Genomic DNA, 19,319 nt, shown 5'->3' with positions numbered 1-19,319 from the left:
GTAATACTTTTGAGATTATCCTCCAAGCTCTTTTCCTCACCATCACATTTTAATTTGTAACTGGACTGTATCTTCAGTCATTCAAAGTCCCCACTAGCTGAATGATTTGAAGAGTTTGAGGCTTATGAATTCTTCTCAACAAACCCTTCTCTTAGTGATTCTTTCCTCTGAATTTTTATTGTACTTTAACCAGATTTCTATCGCCACTTATCACATTGTATTGTAATTGAAATAGGTTGCCTACTTGTCTATCGCCATTGGACTAGGAACACCTCAGAGGGCATAGTGTTATATTTATGTTTTTACCAATGCTTGGCACTGAGAAGAAACTGAAGCAATAATTATAGAATTAGTGGTCATATACAAGAAATATGCGTTTACAAAAAAAAACCAAACAAACCATTTTTCACATATAGGGAGTTTGTGAGATGGCTATATTTGAAAGCAATTTCATTATAAGAAAACAGAACTGAAGCCAGACTCTTCAGAATTCCTCCAGTTTATCATTCATTCATTTATTCATCAATGCTATATATTTAGGTACCAAGCACTGGCTGAGGGTTGAAGACGGAATGAATGACAACATCGAGCTCTGGAGTCGATCAGGGACTAAAAAAGAAAGTGCATCTCACTTAGTGGTCCCACCATTTCCCCTAGAGGGCAAAGCCGGACCTTGAGACCAGGTGGAATTGTAGGGGAACTTCAGAAGTCAAGGACCAGGCCTCATTGGCCTTGTCAGGCAACGAGTAAGCAATCAGTGCGTGTTTGTTGAAACGCGTTGAAAAAAAATAGTCATCTCCATCAAATGAACTTTAAAACGGAGATGATCTAAATTCAGATGTAGTTTTTTAAGTCCTTTAAAGTTTAACTGAAATGCAACATAGAAATGTATTTCTATTTGTACTAAATCTAATTGAACAACATCTAATCGATTTTGTTAAAATCCAGAAGAGTCGGGGATGGGCAAGTTTTAGAAATAACGTGGCCTCCGCATTAAAGAGCCTGCGAGATGTGAGACCAGCTGAGAGCGGAGGCCTCTGGAAGGTGACCCCCTTATCTGGAGGGTGGGGGAGGGAGTGTGCACACTTGAGCCCTTGTCCTTGAAGGGGATTGAGCGAGCCGAGGGGAGGGGTAGGCGGTGCTCGGGTTTCCAATCACAATGGAGAAACCTAAGAGGCTGCGGAGGTTGTGGGGCCCCGCCCCCCGCCCCCTCCTCCCTCCTTGCAGAGCCGGCGCCGGAGGAGACGCAAGCAGCTCACATTGTGTTCTCCGCACTGCTGTTACTGAGGTCTCCAGCGCCTTCTCCCTCCTGGTAGGTTTCGGCTCAGGATCCTGAATCCTGGCTCACAGACTAGCCTGGTGGGACGTGCGAGGGAGTAATTGTGTGGGGAGCCGCGGGAAGGAGGAAGAAGCACATCTCTCCTCCGTGGCCTTTCGCTCTGAGCATCCGGCCTCGGGCCCTGACTCTGCCGCTCGGTTTGGGGCGCAGGGCGGGTCGTGCCCTGGCGGAGGAGCAGAAGGCGAAGGGTAGCAGCGGCGGCTCAGGGGAGTTCTATCAGGGGAGAGACTTGCTGCATTTGCAGCTAAAACCGGGCCCTGCTTGTCCTTGGTGGGTTCATGGCGGCCACATCACCCCCACGGCCTGCTGGCGGGAGTCGGGACACGTGCCCAAGTAGCTGGGGGAGGGGGACGGAACCAGGTGGCCTGTGAAGGCTGGACGATCTTTACCTCGAATATTTCAATCTACTACCAAGGTAATAGAGAAATGCCCCTGCACTCGCTGGGATGGGGAGAAAGGCACCTAGATGACCAGCATGTTTGGCGCTGTACTTATCTTTACCCGGCTCTCAGCCTTTCCGGGAGCTATGCGCCAGTTCTTTCCTGCAGGGCCTCTTTTCTTGATGCTTAGGTGCTTCGTTTACTTTACCAGCCTTGGGTTCTCCGAGTAAGGAAGTCCTAGACTTGTCCCCACAGACCTTACTCGGGGAAATCTCTAGCTTCTGCCTGCCCTTGTGATCTGCTGTTGTTTGCTGCCTGTACCCTGAGGAGGACATGGTTTGTGCGCGCCGCGAGCAGTACAAGCTGCAGTAAGGGCCTGGGGGATGGGGGGAGGGGAGGAGTTCAAAAGCAAAACCTGAATCTTTAAAAGATTACAGTGAGAAAGATTCTTGAAAGAAGATCTTTGTTCCTGAAATTAAGGCATTCGCTTATTTCTAATGATATATATCCACAGCAGTGAGGAGACATAAGGGACCAAGACTCAGACAAATTTTTACCGTTTGTCGTTCTTTTTTTTTTTTTTTTTTTTTTGAGGCAGAGTCTCGCTCTGTCGCCCAGGCTAGAGTGCGGTGGCGCGATCTCGGCTCACTGCAAGCTCCGCCTGCCGGGTCCACGCCATTCTCCTGCCTCAGCCTCCCGAGTAGCTGGGAGTACAGGCGCCCACCACCACGCCCGGCTAATTTTTGTTTTTGTATTTTTAGTAGAGACGGAGTTTCACCGTGTTAGGCAGGATGGTCTTGATCTCCTGACCTCGTGATCCGCCTGCCTCGGCCTCCCAAAGTGCTGGGATTACTGGCGTGAGCCACTGCGCCCGGCCGGTTTGTCCTTCTTGTTCCTTGCAGCCTGCACTCTGATGTTGGCACAGGCCCGTATATCATGCAGACCATTTTCTTCTCATTTCTTAAAACTCCTTAAAGGAAAAATTAAAGAAAAGCACTTCCACCAGAAATATCTGAAAGAAAATCTGACTTGAGCCTTTAAATTGTACTTCCTGAAGTTTTCTAAGTTAAAAGGTCTGTCAGAATAACGAATCTGTATTTAGATAGCCACCGTTTCTGGATTTTCATTTTCCACTGTTTCCTGGGCGCCCTATATACCAAAATGATCGTAAACAGACCATCTGACAACAGTAAACTTAAGGGCAGAACAACTATCCATGTGTGTCCTTCGTTCAAGAAGAGATGCAGCATTCTTCTGAGCCTGCTTAAAATGCAGGCCCTGGCTGAATTTGCTTCATTTTAAGGTCATCTGTTTGTGGAGACACTTGCACAACATTGCATCTTCTCTCTTTAGCATCCACTAGGAAACTGTAAGTATGATCTGTAAAGGCGAAAAAATCTCGTTTTAATTTATCCTTACAGATGGGAGGAAATATTTTTTGGAAAAAAAGTAGCTATAAGACAAAATAGTTGTTACACCGTTGTCTCCAAATTCAGATACTTTATTCCAACTCAGAGTCCTGCTAACTCTTACTTTACATATACAGTTAATAAACTAGGTTTATTGCTTAGTCCATTGCAGATTAGAATTAAAAGCTAGACTGGGAAGCACTGGTACAGTTTGAGACAGGTATGGTGGCCTCAGATGCTACAGTCTGACATAAAAAGTAAAAACCAAGTGAAAATAATGGACATTACAATGGGTTACTAAAATTATAAGTAATAATAATGAAGAAAAGGCTTATTTGCCATCTGTATTCTCTGTTCAAGAAGGGGGTGGTATATATTTAGTGTACTATAAATTGCCATGGAATTGATGTTTATTTCTGTAAGTTTTGCTGTTTTTTTCAGTTATCTAGAAAACATATCTGGTTAACTGATGGCACAGATACATTTGTTACTGTGCAGATCATTCATTTTCCAACAGGTTTCCGTTTTTTTTTTTTTTTTTTTTTTTTACATTTTGGGGGTCTTTAATTTGGATGGTTAGACAGAAACTGTTTCAGAGACTGATAGTCTCCTCATGTGATCCCTGAAAGGACAATGTATTAAGTGTCTACTTTCCAAGAAGCTTCTTAGGTGCCCTAAAAGGAATTCAGGTTGATATTTTTGCAGACTTTGCATAAAAATTATTGCCATTTTACAGTCACTATGTATTAAGTATGCATTGTATGTACAGTACACTGTAACACATTTTATGTGAGACAAAGTAGAAGAATCAATCCCTGTCTTCCAAGAATGATAATAACCATTAATAGTAGAAATTATGTTCAAAATTGGCCATTTATTCTTTTTATCCAAGCTTAAATATGAGTTAATACTAGACCCAAACTTAGTTTACATAGTTACATATACATTCTTCATAGGGGAAACAAATTAGCTAATTTACACATAAATGTTCAGTTCTTTAGCCAGAAATAGTAACAACCTACTAAATGCATAGACTCATAGGGTGAAGGAAGAAATCCAGTTCTAATGGGCTTCATGAAAGTTTTTACCTTAATGAATTCTTCCATTAAATGGATCTCCTGGTTTTTTGTTTTGTTTTGTTTTTTTCTTTTGAGACGGAGTCTGGCCAGGTTGGAGTGCAGTGGTGCCATCTCAGCTCACTGCAAGCTCCGCCTCCCGGATTCAAGTGATTCTCCTGCCTTAGCCTCCCGAGTAGTTAGGAAGGACTACAGGCGTGTGCCACCACGCCCAGCTAATTTTCGTTTTTTAGTAGAGACGGGGTTTCACCATGTTGGCCAGGATAGTGTCAATCTCTTGACCTCGTGATCCACCTGCCTCTGCCTCCCAAAGTGTTGGGATTACAGGCATGAGCCACCACGCCCAGCCCGGCCTCATGGTTCTTTAAAATACATTCTGCTTTCTAGAATATCATTAGGCTGATTTTAAGTTGTGCTTGAGTTCAGAATTACAACAGTATCATTTTAAGAATGATTTCTATTTGAATTTCCTATGCAGAGATATGTGTAATGTTTTGATTCTTTCCTTGCAGTGTAAAATGGCAACTCTTAAGGAAAAACTCATTGCACCAGTTGCGGAAGAAGAGGCAACAGTCCCAAACAATAAGATCACTGTAGTGGGTGTTGGACAAGTTGGTATGGCATGTGCTATCAGCATTCTGGGAAAGGTACATTTCAAGAACACCATAGATGATAGAGAAGTTCAGCATGTGTACACAGTTTCTTTGGGCACCTTGGAATTTTATTATATCTCTAAAAGATTTCTTTTTTTCCTGAACAATTTGAAGTTGTAGATGTAATCCCACTTCACTTTTAAATATTTAAGCATGTATTTCCTAAAAGAATTATATTCTCCCTATGTGACCGTAATAGTTACTGCACTTAGAGAGTTTAACACTGATGCAATACTATCATCCAGCATATACTATTAACATTTAAAATTCTCCATGTTGTCAAAAATCTCAAAATCATGCCATTTATAGCTATTTTCACTTCAGTGTGAGATCATGTGTTTCATACACTTGTCATGTCTCTTCTTTAATCTGGAGCTGTTACTCAACCTTTCTTTGTTTCTTCTGTCATTGACATTTTTGTAGCATCCAGGTGAGTTCTGTAGAATGTCCCTCAGTTTGTCTGTCTGATGTTTTCTTGTAATTCAGCTCGGGTTGAATTTATTGGCTGGGATTGGAACTAGGTGTTGTCATGTCCTCCTTTGTGCAGACACATGATGCTCAACTTGTATCATTACTGCTGAACTTAATCCCCTGGTTCAAGTGGTCACAGCAAGCCTTCTCTACTGCAAAGATCCCTTTCCATCCTTTAATTAATAAGTAGTCTGTGCATGCATGGCTTTGTGAGTTTGTGGGAATGTTCTGTTAAGCCCTTGAAACATTTACCTATTGGTTTTATTTTGAAATGATTTCAGATTTACAGAAAATTTGTAAGAATGGTAAAAAAATAAAACTTTCATAAATACTTCACTGACATTTACCAATTCTTAATATTTTATTTATGCTCTCTCACCATATATACATATATACACGTGTGTGTGTATATATATGTATGCTCATAGGTAGATAGATTTATAGATACAGAGATCTATAGAAATAGATATAGATGTCCATGATATATGTGTCTATGTCTATAGATGGCTTTTTTTCTGAACCATTTGAAAATAAATTGCAGATATTATGCCCTTTACTTCTAAGTCCTTTAGAGCAGCAGTCCCCAAACTTTCTGGCACTAGTGACCAGTTTCGTGGGAGACAATTTTTCCACAGATGTGGGGTGAGGGGATGGTTTCAGGATGAAATTGTTCCACTTCAGATCATCAGGCATTAGCTAGGTTCAGTACTGGCCCGTGACCTTGGTTTTGGGGACCCCTGTTTTAGAGTACATTTCCTTAGAACATATTCTGAGATAATCAGTGCAATTATCAACATCAGGAGATTTAACACTAATAATATACTGTTTTCACCTTCCACTTCAGTTTTTCTTATATACCTCCATAGGCTTTTTGCCTTACCTCATATGTATCCTTTATAGTTCAAACCACAGTTAAGCTTTCTTTAGTTCTCAAAGACTTTTGAGGAAAAAAGCCCTTTTCTTATTTATCTCACTGAATTGATTCGTTATTTCTTCTGCTGGCTGCCTTAAATGTAGGAACAACAAAAACAAAAATGCTGCCTTGCCTTCAGGAGAACACACTGTCCCTTTGTATCATATGTAAAGGCTGCCTGAATAACCCCTAACGAAGCACATTTCTGTTTTCAAAGTTTAAATTCTAAAGCAGCAAACTGAATCTTTACTGAGAAACACTTATCAAAAAAATTAACTAAAAAACGTAGTGGACACCAATGAACGTTTTATCCTTTTGCATTTCCTTCTAGCTAGCTTCAATTGACTTAGGTAACTATCATTTAGGATAGCAGCTCCCTCGATTACAGGGAATTGAAATAACCACAGTTTCATGCTCACTGTTCATGCCAATAAAAACAAAAATTATTCCAGCTTACATCTTTTTGAAAAATAACATTGAGTATGTGCCATGTTCAAAGATCAAATACTTTATTTTAAACAACCTTAGGAGATAGGAACTGTTCATATACTTGCTGTTGGATGAGATCGTTGATGCTTAACGAGCCTGTCCACAGTCTCACATGTGGCAGTGGTAGAGCTGTATTTTGAACCCAGGGCTCTGAACTCTTCACCGTAGTGACTTGACAATTTTCATTTTATTATTCAACGCTACTATTTAGGCATTTAGAAAAAAATAAATGCATTCATTAAATACTAGCTAGAGATTTTTCTTTCCTTCTGTTAATCTCAAAACTTGGGCCTTTCAGGAAACTATATCTGAGCTCTCATGATTCTATAAGAAGTACCTTTATGATGTTGTAATCATAAATTTTAAATTCTCTTCAGTAAATAATTTAATTGAGACTGTGCCTGGAGTTATTTAACACTTTGGCTCAACTCAAGGGCTTAAGGGAATAGCCCCTGCTGCTACCACAGTTGGAATCTTCAGATTCAGAGACTATGATTTCTGTCTTTCTGGGTTTTTTATTTTTTTATTTTTTTTTTGAGACAGAGTCTCACTTTGTCTCCCAGGCTGGAGTGCAGTGGGGGGATCTCAGCTCACTGCAACCTCCACCTCCTGGGTTCAAGCAATTCTCCTGCCTCAGCCTCCTGAGTAGCTAGGACTACAGGCGCGTGGCACCCACGCCCGGCTAATTCTTTGTGTTTTTAGTAGAGACAGGATTTCACCGTGTTAGCCAGGCTGGTCTGGAACTCCTGACCTCATGATCTGCCTTTCTCGGCCTCCCAAAGTGCTGGGATTACAGGTGTGAGCCACTGCGCCCAGCCCTGATATCTGTTTTTCAATCTAGCATTCTTTTTCCTTTTATCTGTTGCAAAATGGAGTACATTGCCTTAGAAATAAAGTGAAGACTATCTAACAAAGAATATTTTTGAAACTATAAGTACAGGAAAGAATGACTTGTTGAAAGATGGTTTTACCAATTAAAAATGTCTAAATATTATTTTAATGGTTAAAGGTAAAAAGTAGTTCAAAATTGTGTTAATACATGGTAAAGATTAGAAATCCCACTAGCTTAATAGAGAAAGGAAAATAACTCTGCATGTGGGTGTTTCTATATTACTTCATTTATTCCTTTCTGTAACCTGTCAGAGGATATTGTCATCTATATCTTATGGTTGAAAAAAACAAAAACCAAACACCCAAGATGATACAGATAGTAAATGCCAGATCTGGCCTTTTGGAGCTCATAGATGGTGTACTTTGCCCCCAGAAATTAAATGAAAATATAGCATCGGAGAGGTTGAGGAGGGACATGCATGAGCTAGATTCGCGAAGCCCACTAAGGCTCCCTAGTAGTGTCCCACCGTATGAAGACTTGGTTATTTTTGGCTTCTACTTTTGCCCACTCTCTGCAGCCCGTTGCTTATATAATAACTATAGAGAGCTTTCATAAAACTAGTGGCTCCCCTACTTAAAACTCTCCAGTCATTTTACAGTGCACATATGCTGCACACATACATAAAATCCCATGAGGCCTCACAGATCCCTCCCTGCCTGTTTCTCAGAGTAAAGCAATGGAACACAGAATTCCAGGGGCACCATACACACGCAGGCAGCAGACCTGCCGGTGCAACGTGGTGGTACCATCTCTGACTTCATCTCTTCTGTTTTTCTTCTGCCTCCCAAATGCCAATCTCATTTTTGCTTAAACTGTTTTACTTGCATTTCCCTTCACGTGGGATGTTCTTCCCTAGGCCACAGGGTTGACCCCTTCCTATCATTTAGATCTTACTGCAAATGCATGCCTGTGCAGGGAGGCCATCCTTGCCTTCCGATATAAGAGTAAACTTCCTTCCCAGTAGCTTCAACATCTTCCTGCCTTATACTCTTTTCTTTTTTTTTTTTTGAGACAGAGTCTCGCTCTGTCACCCAGGCTGGAGTACAGTGGCGGGATCTCAGCTCACTGCAAGCTCCACCTCCTGGATTCACGCCATTCTCCTGTCTCAGCCTCCCGAGTAGCTGGGACTACAGGCGCCCGCCACCTCGCCCGGCTAGTTTTTTTGTATTTTTTAGTAGAGACGGAGTTTCACCGTGTTAGCAAGGATGGTCTCGATCTCCTGTCCTCGTGATCCGCCCGTCTCGGCCTCCCAAAGTGCTGGGATTACAGGCTTGAGCCACCGCGCCCGGCGTCCTGCCTTATGCTCTTAAGAGGATTTCTACCTTCAGAGCTTAGCCTGATTTGTTGTTTGTTTAATTCCTGTTTCCTTCCTGATACATTCCATGGCTTCAGAGACTTTATCGTAACTGTATACCCGAGTAGCAGGATAATGCCAGGCACTTATATGATAAATAAATGAATACTTCTGCTATTACTTGTAAGCTGCACTCATTTTGTCAAACTTTGGTCATGGCTTTATCTTCTTCTGCCAGACTTTACTTTTGCCCCATTATCCATCTCAGACTCTGCATTTTAACCACCAAGAGAGGAGGATCTGAATGTCGAACTCATCGTGTTGTAGGGGTCATGAAGAGCTTTGAGGCAAGATTATCATAAATCCTTAGCTTCTAAGTCTGTCTTTGGTTTGAGTGTTTCAACTGTAGCCATGTTCTTGTGGACAAACACAGTATAACAAAGCTCTTAAGAGGAGCAAGGTAGGTACAACGACAAACTGCAAAGTAATTTTATGGTGCAAGACTTGGCTTAAAAGTAAAACATAATTAAAATTTGGTATTTGTACAACCCACTTTTGGTATTTCAGCCAGAAACATGCTCAAATAGTATTTAATAATAATGTAGAAGTAGCATTTCAGAGGGGAAGAAACAAACTATTGAATAAATGGCACTTATCCATTTAGCTAATTATTTGAGAAAGGTTATACCTTTTCCTCCCGCAAAATTGTATGCATACTAAATAAACACTTGGAGATATATATATACATATATATATATATATTTTTTTTTTTTTCCTCTTGAGAGAGAGAGTCTTACTCTGTCACCCAGGCTGGAGCACAGTAGCACAATCTCTGCTCACTGCAACCTCTGCCTCTCGGATTGAAGTGATTCTCCTGTCTCAGCCTCCGGAGTAGCTGGGATTACAGGTGCATGCCACCATGCCCGGCTAATTTTTATATTTTTAGTAGAGACAGGCTTTCACTATGTTGGCCAGGCTGGTCTCAAACTCCTGACCTCAGGTGATCTGCCTGCCTCGGCCCCCCAAAATGCTGGGATTATAGGCATGAGCCACCACGCCTGGCCAACACTTAGGTGTAAAAATGAAACCATCAAATATTAAGGCACTCGTGGTAGTGGAAGAGGCAGAATATACGGCTGTGTCTGGTCCACACAGGACTTTAGATTAAAAGCCTTTTTGTTAAGTCTGTCACAGAAGTAGAGTAAAAATAAATACGTTTTTAAAAGCCATTTTAGTGATATATTAAGCAAGCTTTCAACAGTGGTTTTCTTGGTATCTAAGTGACCTTGATCCATAGTAAGAATACTGCTTTTGCAGTTAATCTAAACCTTGCCATTTTAAACATACTTACAGCTTAAGTGAAATATATGTATGGTAAATTCATTTTATAAAATATGTGAATACAGATTTATTTAAGCCAAACAATAGGTCGAGTACTTAGGCACACGTCTTCTATTTGCATGCCTCTGGATTTGGGTGATACTCAGTGCTGCAGATGCAGCTAAATTCAGTGTTACAATTATTATTATTTAAGTGTTGGATCTCTTCCTTCCTTTTCAGCCGCGAATGCACTTCTCAGGCAATTCTCTACACCCACTGAAACAAAGAGACAGGATCTGAGATCCTGTGACATCCTTTTCTACTTAAGCACTAAATTGTTTTGCCCTGTTGACTTCAGCAGCACACATGTGATGTTACTAAAATAAGAGTGATATTCCCAGTGCTCAGTACCTTAATAGAATCGTTATAGCTGTTATCAAGTTGTATTGCATTAATTTAGGACCTAAAAAACACAAATGAGAACTTTGTGTGCTCTTATCAGCAATTGCAAAGAACGAAAGCAGCTTTAAAGGTGTCAAAACGTCTTTAAGGAAAACTGGATAAAAATTCATGCCAGTATTTGATATACATCGAAATGAGGAAATGTTTTGTACCTGATCCCCAACTCACAGAGTGGTCATTTCAAAAATCTGCAAGTAATTTGATTGCTCCCGATCATCGGGAGGCCTCAGTCTTAGAGAAACCCTCACAAGCAAGCCCACTGTAACTCACTTCATGAGACCAGGCAGCCACTTAGATTTTAGCAACAGAGGACAGTGTTTATTCATTGTCCTAAGCGGAGCGAGACTTGCTTTATCTAGCAAGCTAAGTAGGTCAACTTTTCTTATTGGTTGTCTCCCAGCTCTAAGTGCTTCCTGAACTCCAGTTACTTACCCACCGCCCCCCCACACCCCCGTCCCCCACTCCTCCATTAATACCCTTCACCTGTGTAGCTGATCACACTACTATTCTTAGAAGAGGTTGACCCTTGAACAGCATGGGCTGGTTCATTTACAGGCAGATTTTTTTTTTTCAGCCAAAAGTATATTGAAAATACAGTATTCAGGGGATGCGAAACCCACATATATGGAGAGTCTTTTGCATCCTGTGAGTACTGTCCTTTCTGTATACTTGATTATGCCCAGATTTTGGTACACTCGGGAGTCCTAGAACCAATCCCTTGAGGATCATATATTGAGGAATGACTGTAATGGCATTTTAAACTGGGCCCCAGAATTGAAATATTTTACTTAGCTGATATTTTTGCTAACAGCCGTAACAACAGTAAAAGCAAGGGCTCTGGTGATGTTTCAATAGGAGGGATAACCATTTTATAAATAGTATAAATTATGATTCCATAAGATAATGGAGGAGTTTCATAGGTGAAAGGTTGCTTAGATGCATGTAAACCAACCACCTTTTTTTTCCTTTTTTTCTTTTCTTTTTTTTTTTTTTTTTTTTGAGACAGAGTCTCGCTTAGTCGCCCAGGCTGGAGTGCAGTGGCGTGATCTCGGCTCACTGCAAGCTCCGCCTCCTGGGTTCACACCATTCTCCTGCCTCAGCCTCCCGAGTAGCTGGGACTACAGGCGCCCGCCGCCTCGCCCGGCTAATTTTTTGCATTTTTAGTAGAGACGGGGTTTCACAGTGTTAGCCAGGATGGTCTCGATCTCCTGACCTTGTGATCCGCCCGCCTCGGCCTCCCAAAGTGCTGGGATTACAGGCTTGAGCCACCGTGCCCGGCCTTTTTTCCTTTTTTTCTTTCACTTTTATGTAGACAACCACCTCTTTTTTTCCTTTTTTTTCTTTCACTTTTATGTAGACATTCTGAGAACATTTAAAAAGTTAATAATTCCAGGCCCAGCGCTGCCTATTCCAGGCCAGGCCTGTAATCCCAGCACTTTGGGAGACTGAGGTGGGTGGATCGACTGAGGTCAGGAGTTCAATACCAGCCTGGGCAACATGGCAAAACACCATCTCTACTAAAAATACAAAAATTAACTGGGTATGGTGGCATGTACCTGTGATCCCAGCTACTCAGGAGGCTGAGGCTGGAAAATCACTTGAACCTGGGAGGTGGAGATTGCAGTGAGCTGAGATGGCACCACTGCACTCCAGCCTGGGCAACAGAGTGAGACTCTGTCTCAAAAAAAAAAAATTATGACTCCAGATCAAGATTAAATAGTATATTCATTACTTTAGATTGTATTTTGAGTGGGGTACAGAGAATGACAATTGGAATAGAAAACAAAAGAAATCTGAGACTGGACAAATCTCAGGCACAGATTTGGAGTGATCTCATGAAAAAACCTCCCAGTCCTAGATTCTTCTGCCCATAAAACTCTCCTTCCTTTCCCCACCAAGACATTTGAGTGGATCAGAGCCACCCTGAAAATTCCAAGCTTCAGCCTGGGTTCAAATCCCGGTGATTTAAGCCAAATCTACCCTCTCAGAAAGCCTCCAAATTGGGGTGACCTCAAGGATGGACACATCACCCAAGGTTGTTTCTGGGCCTGAGTGTATTTTTGTTTTCACTGTTCCCTCCCGCTTAATATATAGACTTGTATTCAGTAGGCCTACTCCTGAACTAAGCTGGTTTCCTAATGAATCTTTAAGTCTACATGTTCTTAAAGTATAGTTTGTACCATGTGACCTGAATCCTTGTTGAGTATCCAAGTCCATGGTAAAATTCCCAAGATGTTTAGACCTTGGTGCTTAGCCATGTTAAAGATCTTTCTGTGGGTTAGATTGTGAGCTGAGGCATCCTCGAGTGGCTTAGGGTTCTAATGCCTGTTTTTGCGTTTACAGTCTCTGGCTGATGAACTTGCTCTTGTGGATGTTTTGGAAGATAAGCTTAAAGGAGAAATGATGGATCTGCAGCATGGGAGCTTATTTCTTCAGACGCCTAAAATTGTGGCAGATAAAGGTAATTTCACTTAATTCCCAAAGTGATCTAATATTTTTTCATGCCCCCAAAAACACACTTGGAATGCGTCTTACAGCATAATAGATTTATTTGTAAGTAGGAAAAGTTTTGGAACAGTTATTTCAATAACTGTCAATAAGATATTTATAATCTAGTAAGTTCAAATTATTGCAAAATTGTTATTATAAAATATTTCCCCTTTTTTCCTCATTTTATAAAAAGCTCTTCTTATTGCCCTTCTTATTTCTCTACCATATTCTACTTTTTATTTCTCATACATTTTATATATGCTTATTAATGGACAGCTACCTAAAATGAGTTTGCTAGCCAGAAATGATCACTGATATGTCACCAACAGGAAATAACAAATTGGATTCATAGCATTGTTTGGCTTATTTTACCACCTTTCTTCTATAGGCCAATTTTCTTTCATCCATTTCTAGAAACCCACTTGCTACTACTAAAATGTACATGTAGCAAATTGACATTTTCCCATTGGAAGTATATGTAGAAAATGGTTATGTATTCCACACTCCACACTGCCACACTAGTTATCTTTATCCTAAAGCAGATGCTTAAAGATTTCTTATCTTTTTATAAACCTTTGTCTGTATTCTAAAACCTCTAGCAGGGCCTGCACAGCTCTCAATTTTAATATAACCTGCGTTTCCTCATGGCTCATCATCCTCCTCTCCTCCCTCAGTCTCTTATAAAATTAGTCTTCCCATCCTGGTGAATCTGGTGTCGGCAGTTTCTTTTCTTCTGGGTCCAGTTTATCGTCAAGGTCAAACTCACTTCTGTTAACCCTCTCCCATATACGTTCTACACATTTGATATGTAAGATTTTGGGCTATTGTATTATAACGGCTTGTTGTGTGTATCTGAGAACCGGCCTGTTTTCGACCCCAGAAGTATTGGTATAAAGTAATTTCAATGCCTTGAAGAAACTAAATAATAGCTATTATTTATAAATTTGTAACATTCTGGGTACTGTGTGAAACATTTTGCACTTACTATTTCATCTTACTTCATCTTTGCAACAACCGTAGGAAATGTAGGGACTATAACTACTACCATTTTATGGGAGAGGAACCTGCCAAAGTATTAACCATCAAAAGCCACATTGTAACCTAGTTTAATTATGCGAATCATCCATAGCTATTGAGTCAAATGACCACATCAAATCGTGATATCTGTGTATTTTGAAAAAGGACACACTTCCTTAAGAAAAAAAGGAAATCTCCAGGGAAACTTGCAGTGCTAAAAAGCGAATAAGCTTCCTAAAAATATTGAGTATTAGAAATCCAAGTTTTAGTTTCCAGACAAAACCAAACACTTCAGTGCCTTCCTTCCCTTCCTAAATTTAACTTTTTAAGATAAAATAAAAGTAACTTAAGATTGATTGGTTTTGGGTTTTTTTTTATTTTTTTGATGTCTACCTATTGGAGTCACTGTTTACACTTCATTTTATCCCTGACAATTCATTGAATTCGTAGCCAAAACCATACTTTGGGGTCATCTTTATTTCCTTTATTTTCTGAGGCAGTTTGATGTTTGGATTATTGCAGTGTAGCTCAAGGGAGAAAAATCAAGCCACAGGAACATTGAACTTCAAGCCCTTACAATACAGAAAACTTAATTCACATATATGTTCTAGAAGCTTATGTATGGTTAGGCTTTTAGAGCATGTCATATAGGATATGTTTTAATGAAGAGTTGCATTTAAAGTACCTGTTTTTGCCTTTCTTTTTAAAGATTATTCTGTGACTGCCAATTCCAAGATTGTAGTGGTAACTGCAGGAGTCCGTCAGCAAGAAGGGGAGAGTCGGCTCAATCTGGTGCAGAGAAATGTTAATGTCTTCAAATTCATTATTCCTCAGATCGTCAAGTACAGTCCTGATTGCATCATAATTGTGGTTTCCAACCCAGGTATTATTGTAACACTTAAGTCTCTGTTCTGTTAAGTTCAGTGTTCTGGTGTTTTTGTGGTTATTGTTTTGGACTAAAATCAGTCCCAGTATTCATTTACAGAAGCAATTTACATGTCTTCTTTTATTGGCCCTAAATAGTGGTGTTTGCAAAACAAATACCTCTGTCCCAGGCCAAATGTTCAAAAAATGTGACAAGAGTTTTATGTAAAGCAATGTCATGTTTTTGCTTCATATCTCGCTTGGTTATAGATTCTAAAGGCTTTTAAAACTTTTTTATAAAGATTATCCTGGGATGGAGAATGAAGCATTCGAATGTAGCTTCAGTTCATAAGAAACATTTTAACATATTTGACCTTTCATTTTCTGAAAAATCCCATTATACAGAATTGAAACAGATCAACTTTGAAAAGAAGTATATAAGAAAGCCATTAAACAATTCTGGTTTAAAGATAGAAATAGACTGAATTGATGGACAGATATATGCTAACACCAAGTGCTCTGACTTAAAAATTGCTTCCCTTGCTAACTTAACATCTACAGGATGAGCATTAAACCTTCTAACTAGAAAGAATGCACTTTTTTAGCCTTAACAGCTAAAATGTGCTCTATTTGATACTGCTTTTATCTATAGTTTGCCACCAAAATTACTGCATGTTGGTGAGCATAGCAGGTACATTGAGAAAACAGTAAATAAACTGGACTGATTATCTCTTACACTTCACATAGAGAAACGTTGTGAATAAGAGCTAGGGGAATCCCCACAGTGTCTTGAGTATTGAGAGTTGAGAGCCAGCGAGGACAGAGGTTATTTCCATATTTTTACTCTCTGCAAACCAAGGTTGGAGTTTATTAAATGGTTCAGTCTTATATATAAAATGTGTGTAGGCTGGTCTCGAACTCCTGACCTCAGGTGATCCGCCCACCTTAGCCTCCCAAAGTGCTGGGATTACAGGCATGAGCCACTGCGCCAGGCCTCAACAAATATTTATTAAAGACCTACTCTGGGTCAGACATTGTGCTAGGGGATCAAGAATAGTTTTGGCACTTTGGGAGGCCAAGGTGGGAGGATTGCTTGAGCCCAGGATTTTGAGACCTTGTCTCTATTTTTTTTTTTTTAATTAACTGAGTGTGGTGGCATGCACCTGTAGTCCCAGCTGCCCAGGAGGCTAAGTTGGGAGGATCACTTGAGCCCAGGAGTTGGAGGCTGCAGTGAACTATGATCAAGTTGCTGCACTCCAGCCTGGGCAACAGAGTGAGACCCTATCTCAAAAAAAAAAAAAAAAAAAATTTAAAAATAGTCCTGGATTCATTAAGAAATTTGCAGTCAATATATGTGCCAGGCCGGGCACGGTGACTCACGCCTGTAATCCCAGCACCTTGGGAGGCCCAGACGGGCGGATCACGAGGTCAGGAGATCGAGACCACCTTGGCTAACACGGTGAAACCCTAGCTCTACTAAAAATACAAAAAATTAGCTGGGCGAGGTGGCGGGCGCCTGTAGTCCCAGCTACTCCGGGGGCGGAGGCAGGAGAATAGCTTGAACCCGAGAGGCGGAGCTTGCAGTGAGCCGAGATCGCGCCACTGCACTCCAGCCTGGGCGACAGAGCCAGACTCCGTTTCAAAAACAAAACAAAACAAAAAATCAGGTAGATGTAGAATAGGAATGATAAGTAGCTGGCACATAGTAAGTTCTGCATCCTGTGCCTCAGGCAGGCATCACTAAATGATTATACAACTTTCTAGATATAGCTTCACAGCTGGATTTTCCAGGGAGTCACTTCCACTGAATCAAAGTTGGCAAGGAAAAGTTATCCAGTACCAAATGTCCTTGAATTATCATAGCCATTGTCTACAGAGTAGTGTGGGGGTGGGGGCTGCAGCATTAACTTTCAGCTCTTCACCTTCCTTGTGTGCACATTTTTTACTTTTTACATCTTAGCCTGCAAGTGCTGTGATCCTATCTGGATCAACAGAAGTTTTATCTCTGGTTTTAAGGCTATGCCATGCTGGAGCAAAGGTTCTGACACAGATTTTTTTTATTAAATAGAAATGTTTAATACTATGTATTATCATAATTGTTTACTGAAGAATTCCTCATGCCCAGAAAAATTTATGGTAGCAAGATTTGGAAGTTTAGTAATCAAAGGCTTCTTGATTTATGATGACAATCATAATTACGAATGTTACAATTGGTAGAAACTTAACTGACAACCTGGTTCAACCTGTTTCCTTTTTTTCAACTTGAAGTTAATCAATCTGCAAGGTTCTTATGTATTCTTGTTTCACATAATAATGCAAATGTGAAAGCATAGTATTGCATTTTTCATGTCTTGCCATCTTCATGTAAGGCTTAAAAGCTTGTTTTTGTCTCTCTCATTCCTGTTCCCTCTAACAATGAAAAGTTGAAGTATTTACATCTTTCTGGCCACATCTCATTTGAGGAATGGGGAAGTGGGAAAAGGGAAGCCAGGGCACCCCAAGCTGCCTAACAGTCGAAGCTGGTTTTGGTTTACTTACATATATTATTTCCAAAATTTTTAGTGGACATTCTTACATATGTTACCTGGAAACTAAGTGGATTACCCAAACACCGCGTGATTGGAAGTGGATGTAATCTGGATTCTGCTAGATTTCGCTACCTTATGGCTGAAAAACTTGGCATTCATCCCAGCAGCTGCCATGGATGGATTTTGGGGGAACATGGCGACTCAAGTGGTAAAGAAAAAAAAAGAAAAAATTACTTATGATATTGGTTTTAGCAGTTTGAATTTTTAATTTTATTTCAAATTTTATTTTTATGGACTTTGTATTTAAGAACAGTTGCAAAAATAGTTACTTTTCTACTATATTGCATATTGCTTTATCATTTACTCTCTCATCTATCTATCTACCTATCTATCTATCATCTGTCTTTACCCTGATCAATTAAGCATAAATCAGTTCCCTCACCTTTTTCTCCATAAGTTCTTTAGTGTGTATTGCCTCAAAACAAAGGTTTTCTTTTTCATAACCACAGTACACTTAGCAAAATCAGGAACTGTAACCCTGAAACAATATCATCTAATCCAGAGTCCATTATTCACATGTTACCAACTGTCTCAGTAGTGTCCTCTAAAGCTTTTTTCCTAATTCAGAATCCATTCTAGGCTCACACATTACATCTACTGTATCTCCTTACCCTCCTTCATTCCGGAACAGTTTCTCAGTCTATCTCTGTTTCTCATGATCTGACATTTTTGAAAAGTTATGTGAGTTATTTTGTGGAATGCCCATCAATTTAGATTTGTCTGATTGTTTCTTTATCATTAGGTTGAGCTATGAACTTTTGGTGCAAATATCACAGAAATGACCCTATAGCTTTCTCATGGCATCACATCCAAAGGCATGTAATGTCAGTGTGGCCAACAATTGGTGGCACTAACTGTGATAACTCAGTTAAGGTTGTATTTTGTCAGGTTACTCTGTGTGAAGTTACTACTTTTCCTTTATAATTTATGAGTAATTTATGGGAAGATGTTTTGATGCTGACTAGGAAAATGATTCCTCATCAATTTTTCTCTACTAAATTTAGCATCTATTAATGATTTGTGGTTGAATAAATTATTACCTTGATAGTTGTCAAACATGATCTACTAATTCCATCATTTATTCTATATTGGTTAGTTGCACTCTACTGTAAGACAGAACTTTTTCTTCTTCCCTCTTTATTTATTCATTTGTTGATATCAGTATGGCCTCAGATTTTTACTTCATGTCCAAAATATTCTGTCACTATCATTTGTAATGCTCAAGTTGTCCCAAGCTTTTCAAACTGACTCTTATGTCTTTTTTTTTTTTCTTAACATTTCCCATCATTTTTTGAGCACTTTCTTGCACAATAAGTTGCACCAGTCTCATTTTGAACTTTCCCCTGCCCAGCACTAGAATCAGCTGTTGCCCTAATGAGCCCTGTTTCCTTTTAGTGAGGAATGCTCCTTAGAAACCAAGATTAGGGCATAGGTATGCTTGTGCTACTGGTATATCTTTGCTTCTAGGCCCTTTGAGTAGAGAGAGCTATTACATCCATTGTGTTTGCTGAAGGAGGAATGAATTAGGTAACAAAAGCTTATAAATAACTTGTGTCTACTCTTCTATAATGTAAAATAAACCTTATCTCAAATGAAATTTTGTTTTTAATAAACTATTAATTTTAACTATCAATTATTTAAGTAGTAAGAAACTACGATAAA

At 39.9% G+C, this 19,319-nt stretch overlaps 2 protein-coding genes across 2 annotated transcripts in view; one reads left to right on the top strand and one right to left on the bottom strand.

Moving 5' to 3' along the window:
• The window catches only part of CMAS (cytidine monophosphate N-acetylneuraminic acid synthetase), a 412,527-nt gene extending 401,370 nt beyond the window's left edge, over positions 1–11,157 (bottom strand). Inside the window, exon 1 of the mRNA XM_050747640.1 lies at positions 11,146–11,157. The gene's annotated coding sequence lies outside the window, so the exon portion shown is untranslated. The remainder of the gene's footprint in view (positions 1–11,145) is intronic.
• LDHB (lactate dehydrogenase B) overlaps positions 1–19,319 on the top strand; it is a 478,946-nt gene that overhangs the window by 453,625 nt on the left and 6,002 nt on the right. Inside the window, exons 2-6 of the mRNA XM_050747646.1 lie at positions 1,221–1,312; positions 4,717–4,851; positions 13,042–13,159; positions 14,915–15,088; positions 17,632–17,805. Coding sequence (XP_050603603.1) covers positions 4,723–4,851; positions 13,042–13,159; positions 14,915–15,088; positions 17,632–17,805 — 595 coding nt within the window. The 5' untranslated portion in view covers positions 1,221–1,312; positions 4,717–4,722. The remainder of the gene's footprint in view (positions 1–1,220; positions 1,313–4,716; positions 4,852–13,041; positions 13,160–14,914; positions 15,089–17,631; positions 17,806–19,319) is intronic.

Source organism: Macaca thibetana, chromosome 11 (genome assembly GCF_024542745.1).
Source record: "Macaca thibetana thibetana isolate TM-01 chromosome 11, ASM2454274v1, whole genome shotgun sequence".
Classification (NCBI taxonomy): Eukaryota; Metazoa; Chordata; class Mammalia; order Primates; family Cercopithecidae; genus Macaca; species Macaca thibetana.
Note: the sequence above shows the minus strand (reverse complement) of the source record. Positions and strands in the feature narration are given on the sequence as shown.